At 41.3% G+C, this 16,839-nt stretch overlaps 1 protein-coding gene across 3 annotated transcripts in view; it reads right to left on the reverse strand.

Annotated features, from left to right (window-relative positions):
- Positions 1-16,839, reverse strand: part of CCDC83 (coiled-coil domain containing 83) — a 51,674-nt gene that overhangs the window by 22,006 nt on the left and 12,829 nt on the right. For all 3 annotated transcript variants that reach the window (XM_057316774.1, XM_026518258.4, XM_057316775.1), the window contains exons 3-4: positions 14,333-14,417; positions 2,544-2,706 (exon numbers count right to left, since the gene is read on the reverse strand). In XM_057316774.1, the coding sequence (XP_057172757.1) occupies positions 2,544-2,706; positions 14,333-14,417 (248 nt within the window). The remainder of the gene's footprint in view (positions 1-2,543; positions 2,707-14,332; positions 14,418-16,839) is intronic.

Here is a 16,839-nt window from a genome sequence, read left to right on the forward strand (position 1 = left end):
CTCATGCTGCTAAATATTTGGGAACTGGGAGTATTACGAAGAGCAGGGTACAATGAACTTAATGGCTCTTGGCTCAGTGCCACGCACCATCTTGTTTGAGAGCTCCCTGAAGGCAAGACCGCATCTTATTCTTCTCTATAAAACCAGCACTTAGCACAGAGTCTGCCAATTACTTGGTGCTCAATAAATGCTTATGGCATGGCTGAAGCATTGCAGTCAGGCCACAGGGCTGGTCTTCAATATACAGGGCATGACTTTTTCCAAGGCTGTAAATAAGATCATAAATTTTTACCCTTAATAAATGGCACTTGTTATTGCCATTAAACAATGAGCACCGCAGTCACCTGCCTGATGAGCTGTCCTCTTATTTGCTTAGACGGCCACTGTCTCAGCCTGTGCCAGCCACAGTCAGCCTTTGACGGGAGGGCTGGTTACTGTCACTGAAGATTTTGGAAGACAGGTGGGTGTAGTGGCTGTTGTTCTGCTTTGCCAGAGCCCATGTCCCTTCCCTTCTCCTACACCTTGTCAAATAAGTAGACCAATTACAGTGACGCCTTCTCCTGGTCGTCAGGATTTGTCCAGGGGGACCCTGTGTCTCAAGCTCGGCACATGCTCAGAGGCCTTCCCTGGAAACACGTTCACTGGAACTGGTGGAAAACATGTCTCTTTTGTCTCCATTTGGAGGTTAAGAAGATGTAAGGTGAGAAGTGTCCATGGTCAGAGTTCCAGCCTCATGGACAACAGCCTCAGAAAAAGGAGCCAACTTTCAGGGGCAAGACAGAGAAGAGGATAAGAGACAGAGGAGGGGGGTGAGGGGAGACAAAGAGGGAGAGGCAGAGGAGATTAAAAAAAAGAAAAAAGCTGAGATCTGACCGCACGTGAATCTCTGGGTCCAGGTCAGGAGCACCATGGCTTTTCGGTTTGGTTTTTTAAAAAAAATAACAGCGTCTTTATGCTTAGGCTAGTTTGGGTTAAATTTTTATCCATGCAGCTGAAGAGTCCTAACTAAAAGGTGAAAGAAAGGGGTTCCGTCAGTCCTTCTCAAAACTCCCAGGGCACAGGAATCCCCCAGGGTGTTGTGACAATGCAGATTCTCAGTCAGTAGCTCTTGGTGGGCCCGAGATTCTGCACTGCGACGACGAGCTGCAAGATGAAGCCGCCACCACCACTCCCCAAGCCCAGTCGGTTACGGTGACTCCCTGGACGAAACATAAGTGCCGAAGTGCTTCACAAAGCCTCGTCCCACCTGCCTGTCCTCTCGCTTTCCCTCCCTCCCACGACTTCTGCCGGCTCCTCTCGTCCTTGGAGCACCACATGTGCCCAGCCCTCCTCTGCTGAGCTCAGTCACCCAGCTTGGCCCCAGTCGTGCCGGACACACACGTCCCGGCACTCAGCCCAAACGTAAGCAGGCACACCTCGGCTAGCTGGGCCCATTTCCCTGCGAAGGCAGTTTGGTGAGCACATCTGAGTATCCTTTGTGGTCTCACTCCCATCTCAAGGGACTTACCAAAGTCCTCCTTCCAAACATAAGCAGAAGTCTCCTGGAGAGGTGCCCTGCAAAGTACAGTATCTACCACCTTGTGCCATCCCCACTGCCCATCAAGGGACAGGCCACAACAGGCTTCTGGGAGCAGTTGCGGAGACCCCTAAAGGTGAAGCTTGCTGACTGATGTGTGGTCTTGGGAACTACTTCGTTCAAAACCACAAATATTTGCAGATGCTGTGCTTGCTCTGCGTAAAGCGCTTGGGTCAGTAGGTTCTCTGCCACTTGGAGAAATTCTGGGGATCTAGTCCTCGTTTTGCCTCCCAGGTCCTAGTACAGCTTCCTGAGAACACGCACATCTCTTCCCCAAGTTTTCCAGCTTCCTAGCTGAGATGGTATGCATAGAGGTTCTGGTAAAAGTGGTTTGGGAAATCTTAGCAGCAAGTTTACGATAAAAGGAATTTTTTTTTTAAAGTGCGTGTTAAAACGATGTATGACTTACCCGCGGGACCATGATATTTCCTAAGTCCATGGCAAGAGTAGGTCCTGCGTCTTTCATCTTCTGACCTAGCATCATTTCTGTCCACATCCTCCAACCTTCCCCCTTGCCAACTCTCATCCCTCTTCTCCCACCAAAATGAGGCGCTTAGCTCACTTAGAGACACTGGCATGGGGGGGCAGCTTCATGGCAACATTCACCCTGTTCCCAAGTCTGAACTGATGTGGAAGCCAAAGAAGCCTCCAGAGAAGAGAATTTCCCCCCCAAAAGAACAAATCCCCCCTGGGAGGACTTCAGGGCGGTAGCTAACAGGCTGTTGTCTGGTGTGGAGAGCCAGGTGGTTTTCCTCTGCCTTTGTTTTTGATCAGTGCCCTTCCTCCTCCTCCTCACTTGGCTTCAGTAGCTCTGCCCACTTGTTACTTCCCTCTCCTTCCCATTTACCCACGCGTGTGTGTGCTTGCGGTGGTAATGCTCTCATCTCAAACACGTTCACAGCATTTTGAACATATTAGGAGACAGAAGCATGAACACATTCAAGAAATAACTAAGTTTCTAAGTCACCTTTCAAGTTTTCTTCCTGGTCTCTTTCAAACTTCCATTTTTCCTTCATTGCTTTTTCAACATCTTCTCTTGTTACAAGCGGTAACCCGTCTGACTTCTCTTCACACAGCTCCTTTAGTAGGTTCCGTATGTGCCAAGTCTGTTCATCCTTCAAACGTTTGTTCTGTTGTGAAAATCAACAGTGGGTAACTGCATCTGCTCGAGTATTTACATTGACTTGCCTCAAAACAGAGTCACACATTGAGGCTTGCAAAGTGAGAAAAAAACATTTAATGAAATAAGTTTATACAGTATCTCTAAGAGCTTATGGAACATGGAAGATGCAAAATAAAATTAAACCCATTAACACAGTAACTACTGAATAGAAAGCTACATTTAAAAAGTTGTGTTATTAACCTTCCAGTCTGTCACCCTATCATAGGGTCAGTGAACACTAAAGTTGGACCTTGGAGGCTGATTTCTTTAGTCTCCCACTAAAACGTTATTCTCCAGCAATCATCATTTGTTTGGTCAGTATTTATGAAGCATCCACCAGGTGGTCTTCTAGATACTAGGAATACCTCAGTAAACACTATATACAAAATGCAGTGACCCCTTCTCTTAGCCATAGGGTTTTGTCCAGGGGAAGCATGTGTCTCCAGCTGGGCACATGCTCAGGGTCCTTCCCTGGAAATACTTACACTGAAACTGGTGGGAAACGTGTCTGTTTTGTCTCCATTTCGAGGTTAAAAGGATGTAAGGAGAAAGGTGTCCATGGTCAGAGGTCCAGCCTCATGGGGACAACAGCCTTAGGAAAAGGATGCTTCTATTGCCGAGATAAAAATTTAACCCAAAGCAGCCTACGTATGAAGAGGATGTTAATTTTTTCACATAACCAAACAGAAAAGGCAGGATGTTACACCTGGACCAGAGCCTCATGTGCTGTCAGATCTCGGCTTTTTAAAATTAAAAAAAATCTGCTCTCCCCCTCCTTCTCTCTCATCCCCTCTCCTCCTCTGCTCCCTTATTGCCCTTATCCCTCTTCCCTCTCTGCCATCCCCATGAAAGTTGGCTCCTTTGCAAAATGGTACAGCTACTCTGTTAAAAAGGGTGCCAATTTCTTATAAAACTAAACATTTGCTTACCATACAACTGAGCTCTTAGGCATTTATCTCAGAGAAATGAAAGCTTATTTCACATAAAAACCTGTACACGAATGTGTCTAAAAGCTGTATTTATCATAGCCAAATAAGGAAAACAACTCATATGTCTTTCAATAGGTTAACAGTTGAATAAATTCTGGTACATCCAAATCACAAAATAAAAATGAATAAAAGGAACCAACTAATGATACATGCAGCAAACTGAATCTCCAGATAATTATGCTGAATGAAAAAAGTCAATCTCCAAAGATTACTTACAAAGATTAATTACTAGTAAGTAATTTATATAACATTCTTAGAATAACAAAATTATAAATATGGAGAATAAATTAATGGTTGCCAGGAGTTAATGAAGGGTTGGAATTGGGAGGGAGGGAGCGGCTATAAAAGGACAATAGGAGAGATGTTTATGTTGATGGAAATGTTCTGTGTCTTGACTGTATCAATGTCAGTATTGTTAATGTTAATATCCTGCTTGTGATATTATACTATAGGTCTGTAATATGTTATAGGAAACCAGGTTCTGGTTATACAGGATCTCTCTGTATTATTTCTTATAACTGCATGCCGATCTATAATTATTTCAAAAAGTTTAATTTAAAAAATGGAAGTCAATCAATATTAGCAACTGATAAACAATATATTGCTCTTTCATCAATTCTCAAATGTTCCATTTTCTTGAATGAAATAGTTCATGTTTTGTTTTCTTATAAATAAATTGAATTACTTTGGCTTGACAAGAGTTATTTGAAAATGAAATACGTGTAGAAACTTGAATAATACCAATGGAATGATCCCTTGCCAAACTATTGCACTGCTAATACTTTTTCCAAATACAGACTTTTCCACTTATTTTTGTTAGGAGTGGAAAACTCCTTATCAAGTATAGTCTGAATACTAAATAAATCTTTATCTGATTGTACTTATGTTAGCTAATTTTATTAAGGCAACAATAGCCTCAAAATCAATTGCAGCTCTAAAATAGGCCAAAAAATCCAAAGATAGTGACCATTTAAAAACCACTACATATAATTCATAAAGAAGTAATGTGTAATCAATCAACAAATTTTTCTCTTACTTTCCATACTTAGCACAATACTTGTCAAAGTGAATGCAGTCCTCTTAGATCAAATTTTAACACAATGACTATTCTTCTCAAACATATGATATTTTCATTTGTAAATTAAAATAGTATCACATGTCCTAAAAATGTAATTGAATATTGCATAAATATGACTAAATCATATTTGGCATTATATGTAAATTTAATAACATACATATTAAACTTCCCAAATCCCAAAGTGAAGTTCAAATGGATGGGAAATGTGTCTGACAACAGGTTACAAAATTTGCTATATCTGAAAAATTATTTTGAGTCATATACTGAAATACAATTTAGTTAGATATATTCACCAATGTGTTAAACAAAAAAAAAGGACATTTATCCTACAAAGTAGACAACTATTATTCAAGGTAAGAATAATTGTCACACTATAAAATAGGAGAAAGGAGATTCAATAAATAAACTACGAAGAAAAGACTGATTTTGTTTTGTTATTAGGCCATGTCATGGGCCTAATAAAATGTAAACATTTTAAAGTCTTTCAGATTCAGAGGAGCAAGAACAGAAGTTGCCAAGACAGTACTGATTTCTCCCTTACTATTTTTCCTGCTCTCCCCAGCGATGACGTCTTATATAACCATAGCACATTACCAAACCGGAGAAATGGAACTTGGTACAATGTTATTAAGTAAATTAGATTTTGTGTGTGGGTATAAGTATTATGAAATTTTGTCACATATACAGATATGAGAATTATCACCATGTAGATGGCATTTGAAGCCGTGGTGTGAAGTAAGATCTTTAGAGAAAGAGAAGAGTTGAGATCAGAACCCTGGAAAATACTAATTTAGGGGTGGGTCCAGGAAAAGAGCAATGAATGAAAAACAAGAAATGGCTGGTGAATAGGGGGGAATATTAAGGGAGAGTGATGTCCTGGCAGCCAAAGAAAGAGAGTTTCAAGACGACAGGGATGACTGCTGGAAGCATGAAGGGTAAAGTGAGGACGACAGAGAGGCCATTGGAACTGGCGACCTGGTCATTAATAACTTCTGCCCGAGCCGTTGTGGTGGAACAGGAGGAGTGAAAGAGTGAACCAGAAGTAAGGAAATGGACACAGTGAACTATGAAACGTCTAATGAGGTAAGTGGAGCAGTGAGTGCAAACAGAGAGAAAGGACGATAATAAATGAAGGGACAGTACAAACAAAACTCACACAAAGGAAGAAATGATGTGAAGGAAGGAAGAGGGGTATTCCTGATTTTGACCTAACTGAAGAGAAAAGTATGTCTTGCTAATGAGTCATGTTTAACTTAGCAATTAAATATCTGTGACCTCAAAAATGTTTCCTTCCACTGGTGCCAGTGTGAACCAACTCAGTAAATATTTATTGAACACCTACGCATGCTGGACCCTTCCAGAAAAACAAAGGTAAGTAAGATTTGACTGCTGCTGCCTAAAAAGCTTTCAATTTAATAACAGAGTTTTCAGTTTAATAATACCATTTGTGTGCAGCATTCCAGCTTAGTTTGGGGGAATGAAAAGGAGCTAGCCAAGAGAAGAGCATTCCCGTAAGATGGAACAGCCTGCATAAAGGCACAAGAAGGAGCGAGACTGGGTTTTCCAAAATTTAGAAGAAGCAGTGGTAAACAAAGGGTGGAGCAAAGGGAGATAAGGTTGGAGAGGTGAGCAGAGGTCAGACTTTGTAGGGCCTCAAAGACTTTAGTGAAGAGCATGGATTTAATTTTCTGTACAATAGGAAGCCACTGTAGGGTTTTAAGCACTGGAAGGTTTATAGTATTTGAAGGGTTGCACCTTGGAAAATGTACTGAATTGAAGAAGGATGGGTAAGAGGTGGTGGTGGCTTAAATCGGGGCAGTAGCAGCATAAATGGAAAGAAACAGATACATACAGTTGGAGCAAAAGCCTCCCTCCATGCTCCTCACTTCTGGGTCCAATGATGACCCCAAAAGGAGACATAGGCCTATCCCATTCTTGGGTGAATCCTCATGAAAATAAGAATTTTGTCTCTGGCTGCAGATCAGGGGCTGTGGGAAAATAATTCCTCAGTCCTGATCTGTTGTCCTTTCCGCAACCAAATGGAAGTCCAAGACTGACCCAAGAGGCCCAGTGTGACCACCGGGGGATGTGAATTAGTCCCTTGATGACAGTTCACTCCCCTTACATGCAGTGGATCTCATCATGTGAAACTGATCCCAACACCTGACCAAAGTTCCCCTTCCCATTCTCATCCACAGACCTGAGTTTCTGTTTGAGTCTGGTAAACAGACTTTAGTGACTGATCCTGCGGAATCATGACAATGTCAGGGTCACAGTTAAATCACCACCATGGCATGTCTGGCCCAATAAATGTTGCTGAATGAATGGCCAAATTAGCCCTATTTGGAAGACGGGAATCTCCGGTTATAGGAGAGAAACCGAGACTCCTACCCATTTGGGCCAAAATGGTACCAGCAGTAAGTTGAACAGTCAGGGTGCAAACTCAGGTCTCTGACCCTGGACTCCATTAAAACTTGTATATATAGTCATTTTAGACAAAAGCCAAATTAAACAGTTAACTGTGGAAGTTTTAGAGTCGATATAAATGCTTTAATAGGGAATAGTCTCAGTATTTCCTCATTTATGAGACACCCTAAGGGATAAGTTGTGCTAATCATCACTTACTGCTTCCAAACTGTATTTCTGCCAGTCTTTAGTCACGATAGTCATATACAGCATGGCTCGATATTCATTTTAATTTGATTTTATAAAAACAATATATCGTCTTAAACATTAAATGAGTCACTATAACAGTTGAGATTGTATTTTTCAAATAGCATTTACATATGCACCCTCTGAAAATCTAAAAGCAAAAAGATACAGAAATTAAAAACAGAGAACCAAAACACGGGAGCACACATACACGCTGTGCGAAAGATGCCAGTCATAATCTCTTAAGACTGAAAGGTTATCCAACCCCATCCTCCCACTGCTGCTTGAACAATGTGCTTAATGCATAGTGCCACATTCACTGCTTAGAATAATACCCTCTAGAGGAGGAGTTAAGATGGCGGAGGAGTAGGGGACCCCTTTTTCAGCCAGTCCCCTGAGTCGAGCTGGATAGGTACCAGACCAGCCTGAACAACCACGGGATCAGCCTAAGATGCAGGAAGATGCATCTGGATCTCTACAAATGAACATCTCCAGCGCTGAGTATTGAGGTACGAAGTGGGGAGCCATGAAACCCCGCACAGATATCGGAAGATAAACGGAAGGGGGAGGGAGCCGCCGCGTTCGGGCGCCGGGAAGCGGTAGCCACCTGCACGGGGGAGTGGGTGGACTCGAGGACAGCAACTGCGAGAGAGCAGACTGGGACCGTGAGCCAGGAACGTGCGCCACCAGACTGAAACGGAGCTCGGGTGTGCTCACTGGAACCAGACTGAGACCGTGAGCTCCAGGAACGTGCGCGACCAGACTGAGGGCCAGAGCTTCGGAGCACGCGGGGGCGGCTGGCGGTGTTAGAAACACAAAGGACAGAGAGGCGCAGGACCTGGAAGTGAGGGCTGGGACACCGGGTGTGGGGCGCACATCCTGGGATGCTGCAGGGTTGAGCAGCACCAACAGTAACGAGTTAAAGTGGCCAGAACATCAGTGGAGAATGGTCCGCAATCCCTCTGTTCTGAGACAGAGGCTGAGATTCGGCCACTGCTGCTCTGACTCTCAGAAGAGGCACAGCAAACCACCAGGGAAAGCCACCAGAGAACAAAAGCCTGGAAATACCGGCTTACAGTGTGCCCATCCCCATCCCCCCTCGCAGGGGACACAGAGACTCTACCCAAACAGGGTTGCCTGAGTATCCTCGCGGCAGGCCCCTCCCCCAGAAGGCAGGTTGAAAAATCAAGAAGCCCACATCCCTAAGATCCCTATAAAACAAGGGGGCACGGCCTGGGTCCCGGTCAATAATTTGGGCTCTGGACAACCCCGCAACCTCTCCTCATCAGAATGACGAGAAGGAGAAGTCCCCCCCCAGCAAAGAAAAGACATTGAGTCTGTGGCCTCTGCCACAGAACTAATGGATATGGATATAACCAAATTATCAGAAATGGGATTCAGAGTAACAATGGTCAAAATGATGAGTAGAATTGAAAAAAGTATTAACGAAAAGGTTAATGAGAATATAGAAGCTCTAAGGGCGGAAATGAGAGCGAATTTGGCAGAAATTAAAAATTCTATGAGCCAAATGCAGTCAAAACTAGAGGCTCTGACGGCCAGGGTGAATGAGGCAGAAGAACGTATCAGCGAATTGGAGGATGGGTTAGTAGAAGAGAAAACTAAAATAGAAGCTGGACTCAAAAAAATCCACGCTCAGGAATGTAGGTTACGGGAGATTACTGACTCAATAAAACGTTCCAATGTCAGAATCATCAGCATCCCCGAGGGGGTGGAGAAAAACAGAGGTCTAGAAGAGATATTTGAACAAATTGTAGCTGAAAACTTCCCTAATCTAGCAAGGGAACAAACATTTGTGTCCAAGAGGCAGAGAGGACCCCTCCCAAGCTCAACCATGACAAACCTACACCATGTCACGTCATAGTGCAATTCGCAAATATTAGATCCAAGGATACAGTATTGAAAGCGGCCAGGGCAAAGGAATTTCTCACGTACCAAGGCAAAGTTATCAGAATTACGTCAGACCTGTCTACACAGACCTGGAATGAGAGAAAGGGTTGGGGGGCATTTCTAAAGCTCTTTCAGAGAAAAACATGCAGCCAAGGATCCTCTATCCAGCAAGGCTGTCATTCAGAATGGGTGGAGAAATAAAGACCTTCCAGAATCGCCAGTCATTGACCAATTTCGTAACCACAAAACCAGCCCTACAGGAGATATTAAGGGGGGGTTCTATAAAAGTAAAAAGGCCCCAAGAGTGATACAGAACAGAAAGTCACAATCTATAGAAACAAAAACTTTACTGGCAACATGGCATCATTAAAATCACATCTCTCAATAATCCGTCTAAACGTAAAAGGCCTAAATGCTCCCATAAAATGCCACAGGGTTGCAGATTGGATAAAAAGACATGACCCATCCATTTGCTGTCTACAAGAGACTCATTTTGAACCCAAAGATACATTCAGACTGAAAGTAAAGGGATGGAATACCATCTTTCACACCAATGGACCTCAAAAGAAAGCTGGGGTAGCAATTCTCATATCAGACAGATTGGATTTTAAACTATAGACTATAGTTAGAGACACAGAAGGGCACTATATTATTCTTAAAGGATGTACCCAACAAGTGGATATGACAATTATAAATATCTATGCCCCCAACAGGGGAGCAGCGAGATACACAAGCCAACTCTTAACCACAATAAAGAGAATATAGATAAAAATACGTTAATAGTAGGGGACCTCAACACTCCACTATCAGCAATAGACAGAGCACCAGAGCAGAAAACCAACATAGAAACAAGAGCTTTGAATGCCATACTCGATGATTTGGACCTCATAGATATATATAGAACACTACACCCCAGAACCAAAGAATACTCATTCTATTCTAATGCCCATGGAACATTCTCAAGAATAGACCATGTTCTGGGACACAAAACAGGTCTCAACCAATATCAAAAGACTGAAATTATTCCCTGCATATTCTCAGACCACAACGCTCTGAAATTGGAACTCAACCACAAGGAAAAATTTGGAAGAAACTCAAACACTTGGAGACTAAGAACCATCCTGCTCAGGAATGACTCGATAAACCAGGAAATCAAAAATTAAATTAAACAATTTATGGAGACCAACGAGAATGAAAACACAATGGTCCAAAACCTATGGGACACTGTAAAGGCAGTCCTAAGGGGGAAATACATAGCCATCCAAGCCTCACTCAAAAGAATAGAAAAATCTAAAATGCAGTTTTTATATTCTCACCTCAAGAAGCTGGAACAGCAACAGAGGGACAGGCCTAATCCATGCACGAGAAAGCAGTTGATCAAGATTAGAGCAGAGATCAATGAATTAGAAACCAGGAGCACAGTAGAGCAGATCAACAGAACTAGAAGCTGGTTCTTTGAGAGAATCAATAAAATTGACAAACTGCTGGCAAGACTTATCCAAAAGAATAGAGAAAGGACCCAAATTAATAAAATTATGAATGAAAAAGGAGAGGTCACGACCAACACCAATGAAATTGGAAGGATTATTAGAAACTATTATCAACAGCTATATACCAATAAATTGAGTAATCTGGAAGAGATGGAGGCCTTCCTGGAAACCTATAAACTACCAAGACTGAAACAGGAAGAAATTGATTTTTTAAACAGGCCAATTAATTAGAAATAGATTGAGTCAGTGATAAACAACCTTCCAAACAACAAAACTCCAGGCCCGGATGGTTTTCCTGGGGAATTCTACCAAACATTCAAAGAAGAAATAATACCTATTCTCCTAAAGCTATTTCAAAAAATAGAAACAGAAGGAAAGCTACCAAACTCATTCTATGAGGCCAATATTACCTTGATCCCCAAACCAGGCAAAGACCCCATCAAAAAGGAGAATTACAGACCGATTTCCCTAATGAATATGGACGCCAAAATCCTCAACAAGATCCTGGCTAATAGAATCCAACAGTACATTAAAAGGATTATCCATCAAGACAAAGTGGGATTTATACCTGGGATGCAAGCGTGGTTCAACATTCGCAAATCGATCAGCATGATATATCATATCAACAAGAAAAGACTCAGAACCATATGATCCTCTCAATTGATGCAGAAAAAGCATTTGACAAAATACAGCATCCTTTCCTGATTAAAACCCTTCAGAGTGTAGGAATAGAGGGTACATTTCTCAATTTCATAAAAGCCATCTATGAAAAGCCTACAGCAAATATCATTCTCAATGGGGAAAAGCTGGACGACAAGGACGCCCACTCTCGCCACTATTATTCAACACAGTACTAGAAGTACTTGCAACAACAGACAACAAAAAGGGATAAAAAGTATCCAAATTGGCAAAGAAGAAGTCAAAATGTCTCTCTTCGCAGATGACATGATACTCTATACGGAAAACCCAAAAGAATCCACTGTCAAACTATTACAAGTTATAGAGCAATTCAGTAATGTGGCGGGTTACAAAATCAATGCTCAGAAATCAGTTGCATTTCTATACACGAATAATGAGACTGAAGAAAGAGAAATTAGAGAATCCATCCCATTTACAACTGCACCAAAAACCATACGTTACCTTGGAATTAACTTAACCAGAGACGTAAAGGACCTATATTCTAGAAACTATAAAGCACTCTTGAAAGACATTGAGGAAGACATAAAAAAATGGAAAAATATTCCATGCTCATGGATCGGAAGAATTAACATAGTTAAAATGTCCATGCTGCCCAGAGCAATCTACACTTTCAATGCTATTCCAATCAAAATACCGATGACATTTTTCAAAGAACTGGAACAAACAGTCCTTAAATTTGTATGGAAACAGAAAAGGCCCCGAATCGCCAAGGAACTGTTGAAAAGGAAAAACAAAGCTGGGGGCATCACAATGCCGGATTTCGAGCTGTACTACAAAGCTGTGATCACAAAGACAGCATGGTACTGGCACAAAAACAGACACATAGACCAATGGAACAGAATAGAGAGCCCAGAAATGGACCCTCGGCTCTTTGGGCAACTAATCTTTGATAAAGCAGGAAAAAATATCCGGTGGGAAGAAGACAGTCTCTTCAATAAATGGTGCTGGGAAAATTGGACAGCTACATGCAAAAGAATGAAACTTGACCACTCTCTCACACCATACACAAAAATAAACTCCAAATGGATGAAAGACCTCGATGTGAGACAGGAATCCATCAAAATCCTAGAGGAGAACATAGGCAGCAACCTCTATGACATCGGCCAAAGCAACCTTTTTCATGACACATCTCCAACGGCAAGAGAAACAAAAGATAAAATGAACTTGTGGGACTTCATCAAGATAAAAAGCTTCTGCACAGCCAAGGAAACAGTCAAAAAAACTAAGAGGCAGCCCATGGAATGGGAAAATATATTTGCAAATGACGCTACAGATAAAAGATTTGTATCCAAGATCTACAAAAAACTTCTCAAACTCAATACACAAGAAACAAATAAACAAATCAAAAAATGGGCAGAAGATATGAACACTTTTCCAATGAAGACATACAAATGGCTAACAGACACATGAAAAAGTGTTGAAAATCATTAGCCATCAGGGAAATTCAAATCAAAACCACACTAAGATACCACCTTACGCCAGTTAGAATGGCAAAAATAGACAAGGCAAGAAACAACAATTGTTTGAGAGGATGTGGAGAAAGGGGATCCCGCCTACATTGTTGGTGGGAATGCAAGTTGGTACAGCCACTCTGGAAAACAGTGTGGAGGTCCCTTAAAAAGTTAAAAATTGAGCTACCCTATGACCCAGCCATTGCACTACTGGGTATTTACCCCAAAGATACAGACGTAGTGAAGAGAAGGGCCATATGCACCCCAATGTTCATAGCAGCATTGTCCGCAATAGCTAAATCGTGGAAGGAGCTGAGATGCCCTTCAACAGATGACTGGATTTAGAAGTTGTGGTCCATATATACAATGGAATATTACTCAGCTATCAGAAAGAACGAGTTCTCAACATTTGCTGCAACGTGGACGGCACTGGAGGAGATAATGCTAAGTGAAATAAGTCAAGCAGAGAAAGACAATTATCATATGATTTCTCTCATCTATGGAACATAAGAACTAGGATGATTGCTAGGGGAAGAAAGGGATAAAGAAAGGGGGAGGTAATCAGAAGGGGGAATGAAGCATGAAAGATTATGGACTATGAGAAACAAACTGAGGGCCTCAAGGTGAGGGGGGGGGAATGGGATAGACCGGTGATGGGTAGTAAGGAGGGCACGTATTAGGTGCACTGGGTGTTATACGCAACTAATGAATCATCGAACTTTACATCGGAAACCGGGGATGTACTGTATGGTGACTAACATAATAAAAAAAATTAAAATAAAAAAAAACCAGAGAACCAATGTTTTATCACTTGGCTAAATAAGAAATTAAAAGATAAATGTGGTTTCAGAGCCTTAAAATTTTGAACACAAGATTCAGAATCATCATGATCTGAATAACACAGCTCAAGCTGACTTCCTTTGACATGGTAATTAATATAACAGGAACAGCAGTGCCCTCTTGCCTTAAATGTACCTAAAACTGAGATTGTCAATTACTCAATTCCAAGCACTAAAGAAGATAATTTCCTGGGATGTGTCATCATAATTCACAATTTTTAAAGCATTTGTGTAAATGTTTAATAACTAGATATAAGTTTAATTTTTTGAAAAATTTTAAAAAGATTTTATTTATTTATATGACAGAGAGAGAGCACAAGGAGGGTGAGCAGCAGAGGGAGCGGGAGAAGCAGGCTCCCTGCTGAGCAAGGAGCCTGATGCAGGACTCGATCCCAGGACCCTGGGATTCATGACCTAAACCAAAGGCAGACGCTTAACCCACTGAGCTACCCAGGCGCCCCTGGATAAACTTTAAATGTTATACTCACTCTTTCATGATACTTCTGATTCTTTTCTCTAAGTCTCCTTATTTGAGCCATAAATCGTTCTACTGCATTTTCCTTTATTTGACAGCTGATAATAAACAGAGATGTGTTACAATTATTTATCAAGGAAAATTAATGAGACAAATTTTAAAATTAAACTATTTAGATTGAAATAAAGTATTAAATATATTATAAAAACCCATTTAGGGATAAGATACCTTCTTAAGCGATTTGTGTGTGTGTGTGTTTCTGAGTCTAGTTTACTCAGTAGAATATATATTGGAGAGATAACTTCAAGGTTTTTTCCTAAATCAATCCCCATTTGTATTTCACAGTCATAATTTTTATACTTTGTAATTATCTATAAATTATTCAGCTTAAAGGGAACCTAGGGAAGGGCACACAGAAAACATGCTTTCTAGAATTCTAAAAAATTCAGACAAAAATGACAAAACAAAGACTTTAAAAGGGCAGGCATATCTTCTTGAAATAGTAAGATAAATGAGGCATAACTTTGGTTCAAGTTTGTTAGAATGCCATCTCTTCTATAAATAATAAAAGCTTTCCTGACACAAACACATTTCTTTAATACCCAGTAAGAATTTGTTGAGCATCTGTCAGGTACAAAGGAGAGAGAGAACAGTGCAGGAAGACTTTGCTATAGGCCATTTGACAGCTATCTGACGTGCTAAGTATATCTCTATCTCTCTATTACCCAGCAAATCTTGTAACTTTAAATCTGAGACCAAAGTAACACAATGGAAATAGTTTGCATAAACACCTTGCCTCAATTAAAACAAACAAAATAAAAATACAGCACCTCTGTGGTGTAGTGAGCAGAGAGGTCGTCACAGAATGAGAAACTCTTGTTTGCTATCTTGTCCCTGTCACTTCTCACCTGTATGATCTCAGGCAAGTCACTTCTCTGAGCATCAATTTCCAAGCTGTCAGTGGTGATAACAATACCTAGCTCTAATACTATAAGGATTAAAATAAGAAATTGTATGTGAATGTTTCTCGCATAACGTAAGTGCTTAGTAAATTTCAGTTGAATTTGAATCTTATATCCTTGGCCCTTCCTCCAAAATACCATTTATATGTGTGACATCGTATATTCAGTAGAGATAAAAATAAGGCTCCTTCTTTCCCAATGATGAGAAAATGCAGCAAAAAAAAAAACCAAGCAATTCCTTTAGTGGCAAAAGTGCTCTCTTTGGATACTATGAAACTTGGACTTCCACTAACTGCCTAAGGACTATCAACCTAAGGCCTTGGCTTACTCCTCTGTAGGTGAGAGCATTGAAGGGGATGAGCTCTATACTGTTTCAGTTCCAAAATTCTGCAATTTACATTGCTTATTGTTCCCTTTCATGCAGTCACAAGGACAACACATACAGCACATACAAGATTTAATGAGCTGCTGCTCTGTGCCTAGTATTGTTTATGGCATTATGGAGATGGTGTTGAACAAGACCTCCATGACCCTTGCCCCCAAGGAGCTTGCATTTTACTAGACCACAAAGAAGTAAACACACAAACATATTACTTACCCATTGTCATGGGGGAAATAATAGGCTATGACAAGGATAGTAAATGGAAGGGACTACTATACACAGGGTGGTTTCCACACAGTAATAGGTATAAACCATCTTTTTACTTCTCACCTAAAGCTTAGGTGTGGGGGTGACTGGGTGGCTCAGTTGGTTAAGTGTCTGCCTTCGGCTTGGGTCATGATCCCAGAGTCCTGGGATCAAGCCCCACATTGCGCTCCCAGCTCAGCAGGGAATCTGCTTCTCCCTCTGCCTCTGCTACTCCCCCTGCTTGTGTTCTTTCTCTCCCTCTCTCTCTGTCAGATAAATAAAATCTTAAAAAAAAAGTAAAGCTTAGGTGTGCAAAAATTCTGAAGGAGTGTCTTTTCTATCTCCCATTTTTAAGGAGAAAATTTAAAATATTGTAAATGAGAATTATCTGAAAAAGGCCTATGCAAATGCATGAAATTATGCAATTTCTGCCATCATAAATATGGTAACCTAATTCATTCTCTGCATGGGTGAAGCAGGCAAATGAATCTCCAGTATATGGTGTCCCTTGGTTGAGACCGAGTCTTTGGGTGGTCTGGTTAATAGACTTACTCCTGGCTTCCACTGAGAGCTTTCTTGGTAATGACTGAGCATGCAAAGTAGGTCTGGAGACCCAATCCAGCCCCAACCCCAGATACTGCATGGCACACACTTCTACTAAAAAAAGTTATTTCTCATTTATTTGAAGTTCAAATTTAATTTGGTGTCATATAATTTTTTTTGCTATATCTGGCAACCGTACACTTAAGTCTACCACCCCTCCGCTCAGAGCTGTTCGGAGCAGATCCTCTGGGGCTTTGTCTCACGTTCCTTGCGAGCAGTTTAGAAAGATCTAAGTGGCACCAGCAGGCCTCAGGGGTAATTCTGAGGTGCCCTAAAGGCTTTGGTGGCTTCATTCCCACAGTTGTAGCTCACATGGTAGTTGCAGGT

This window comes from Ursus arctos, unplaced genomic scaffold (genome assembly GCF_023065955.2).
Source record: "Ursus arctos isolate Adak ecotype North America unplaced genomic scaffold, UrsArc2.0 scaffold_22, whole genome shotgun sequence".
Taxonomy (NCBI): domain Eukaryota; kingdom Metazoa; phylum Chordata; class Mammalia; order Carnivora; family Ursidae; genus Ursus; species Ursus arctos.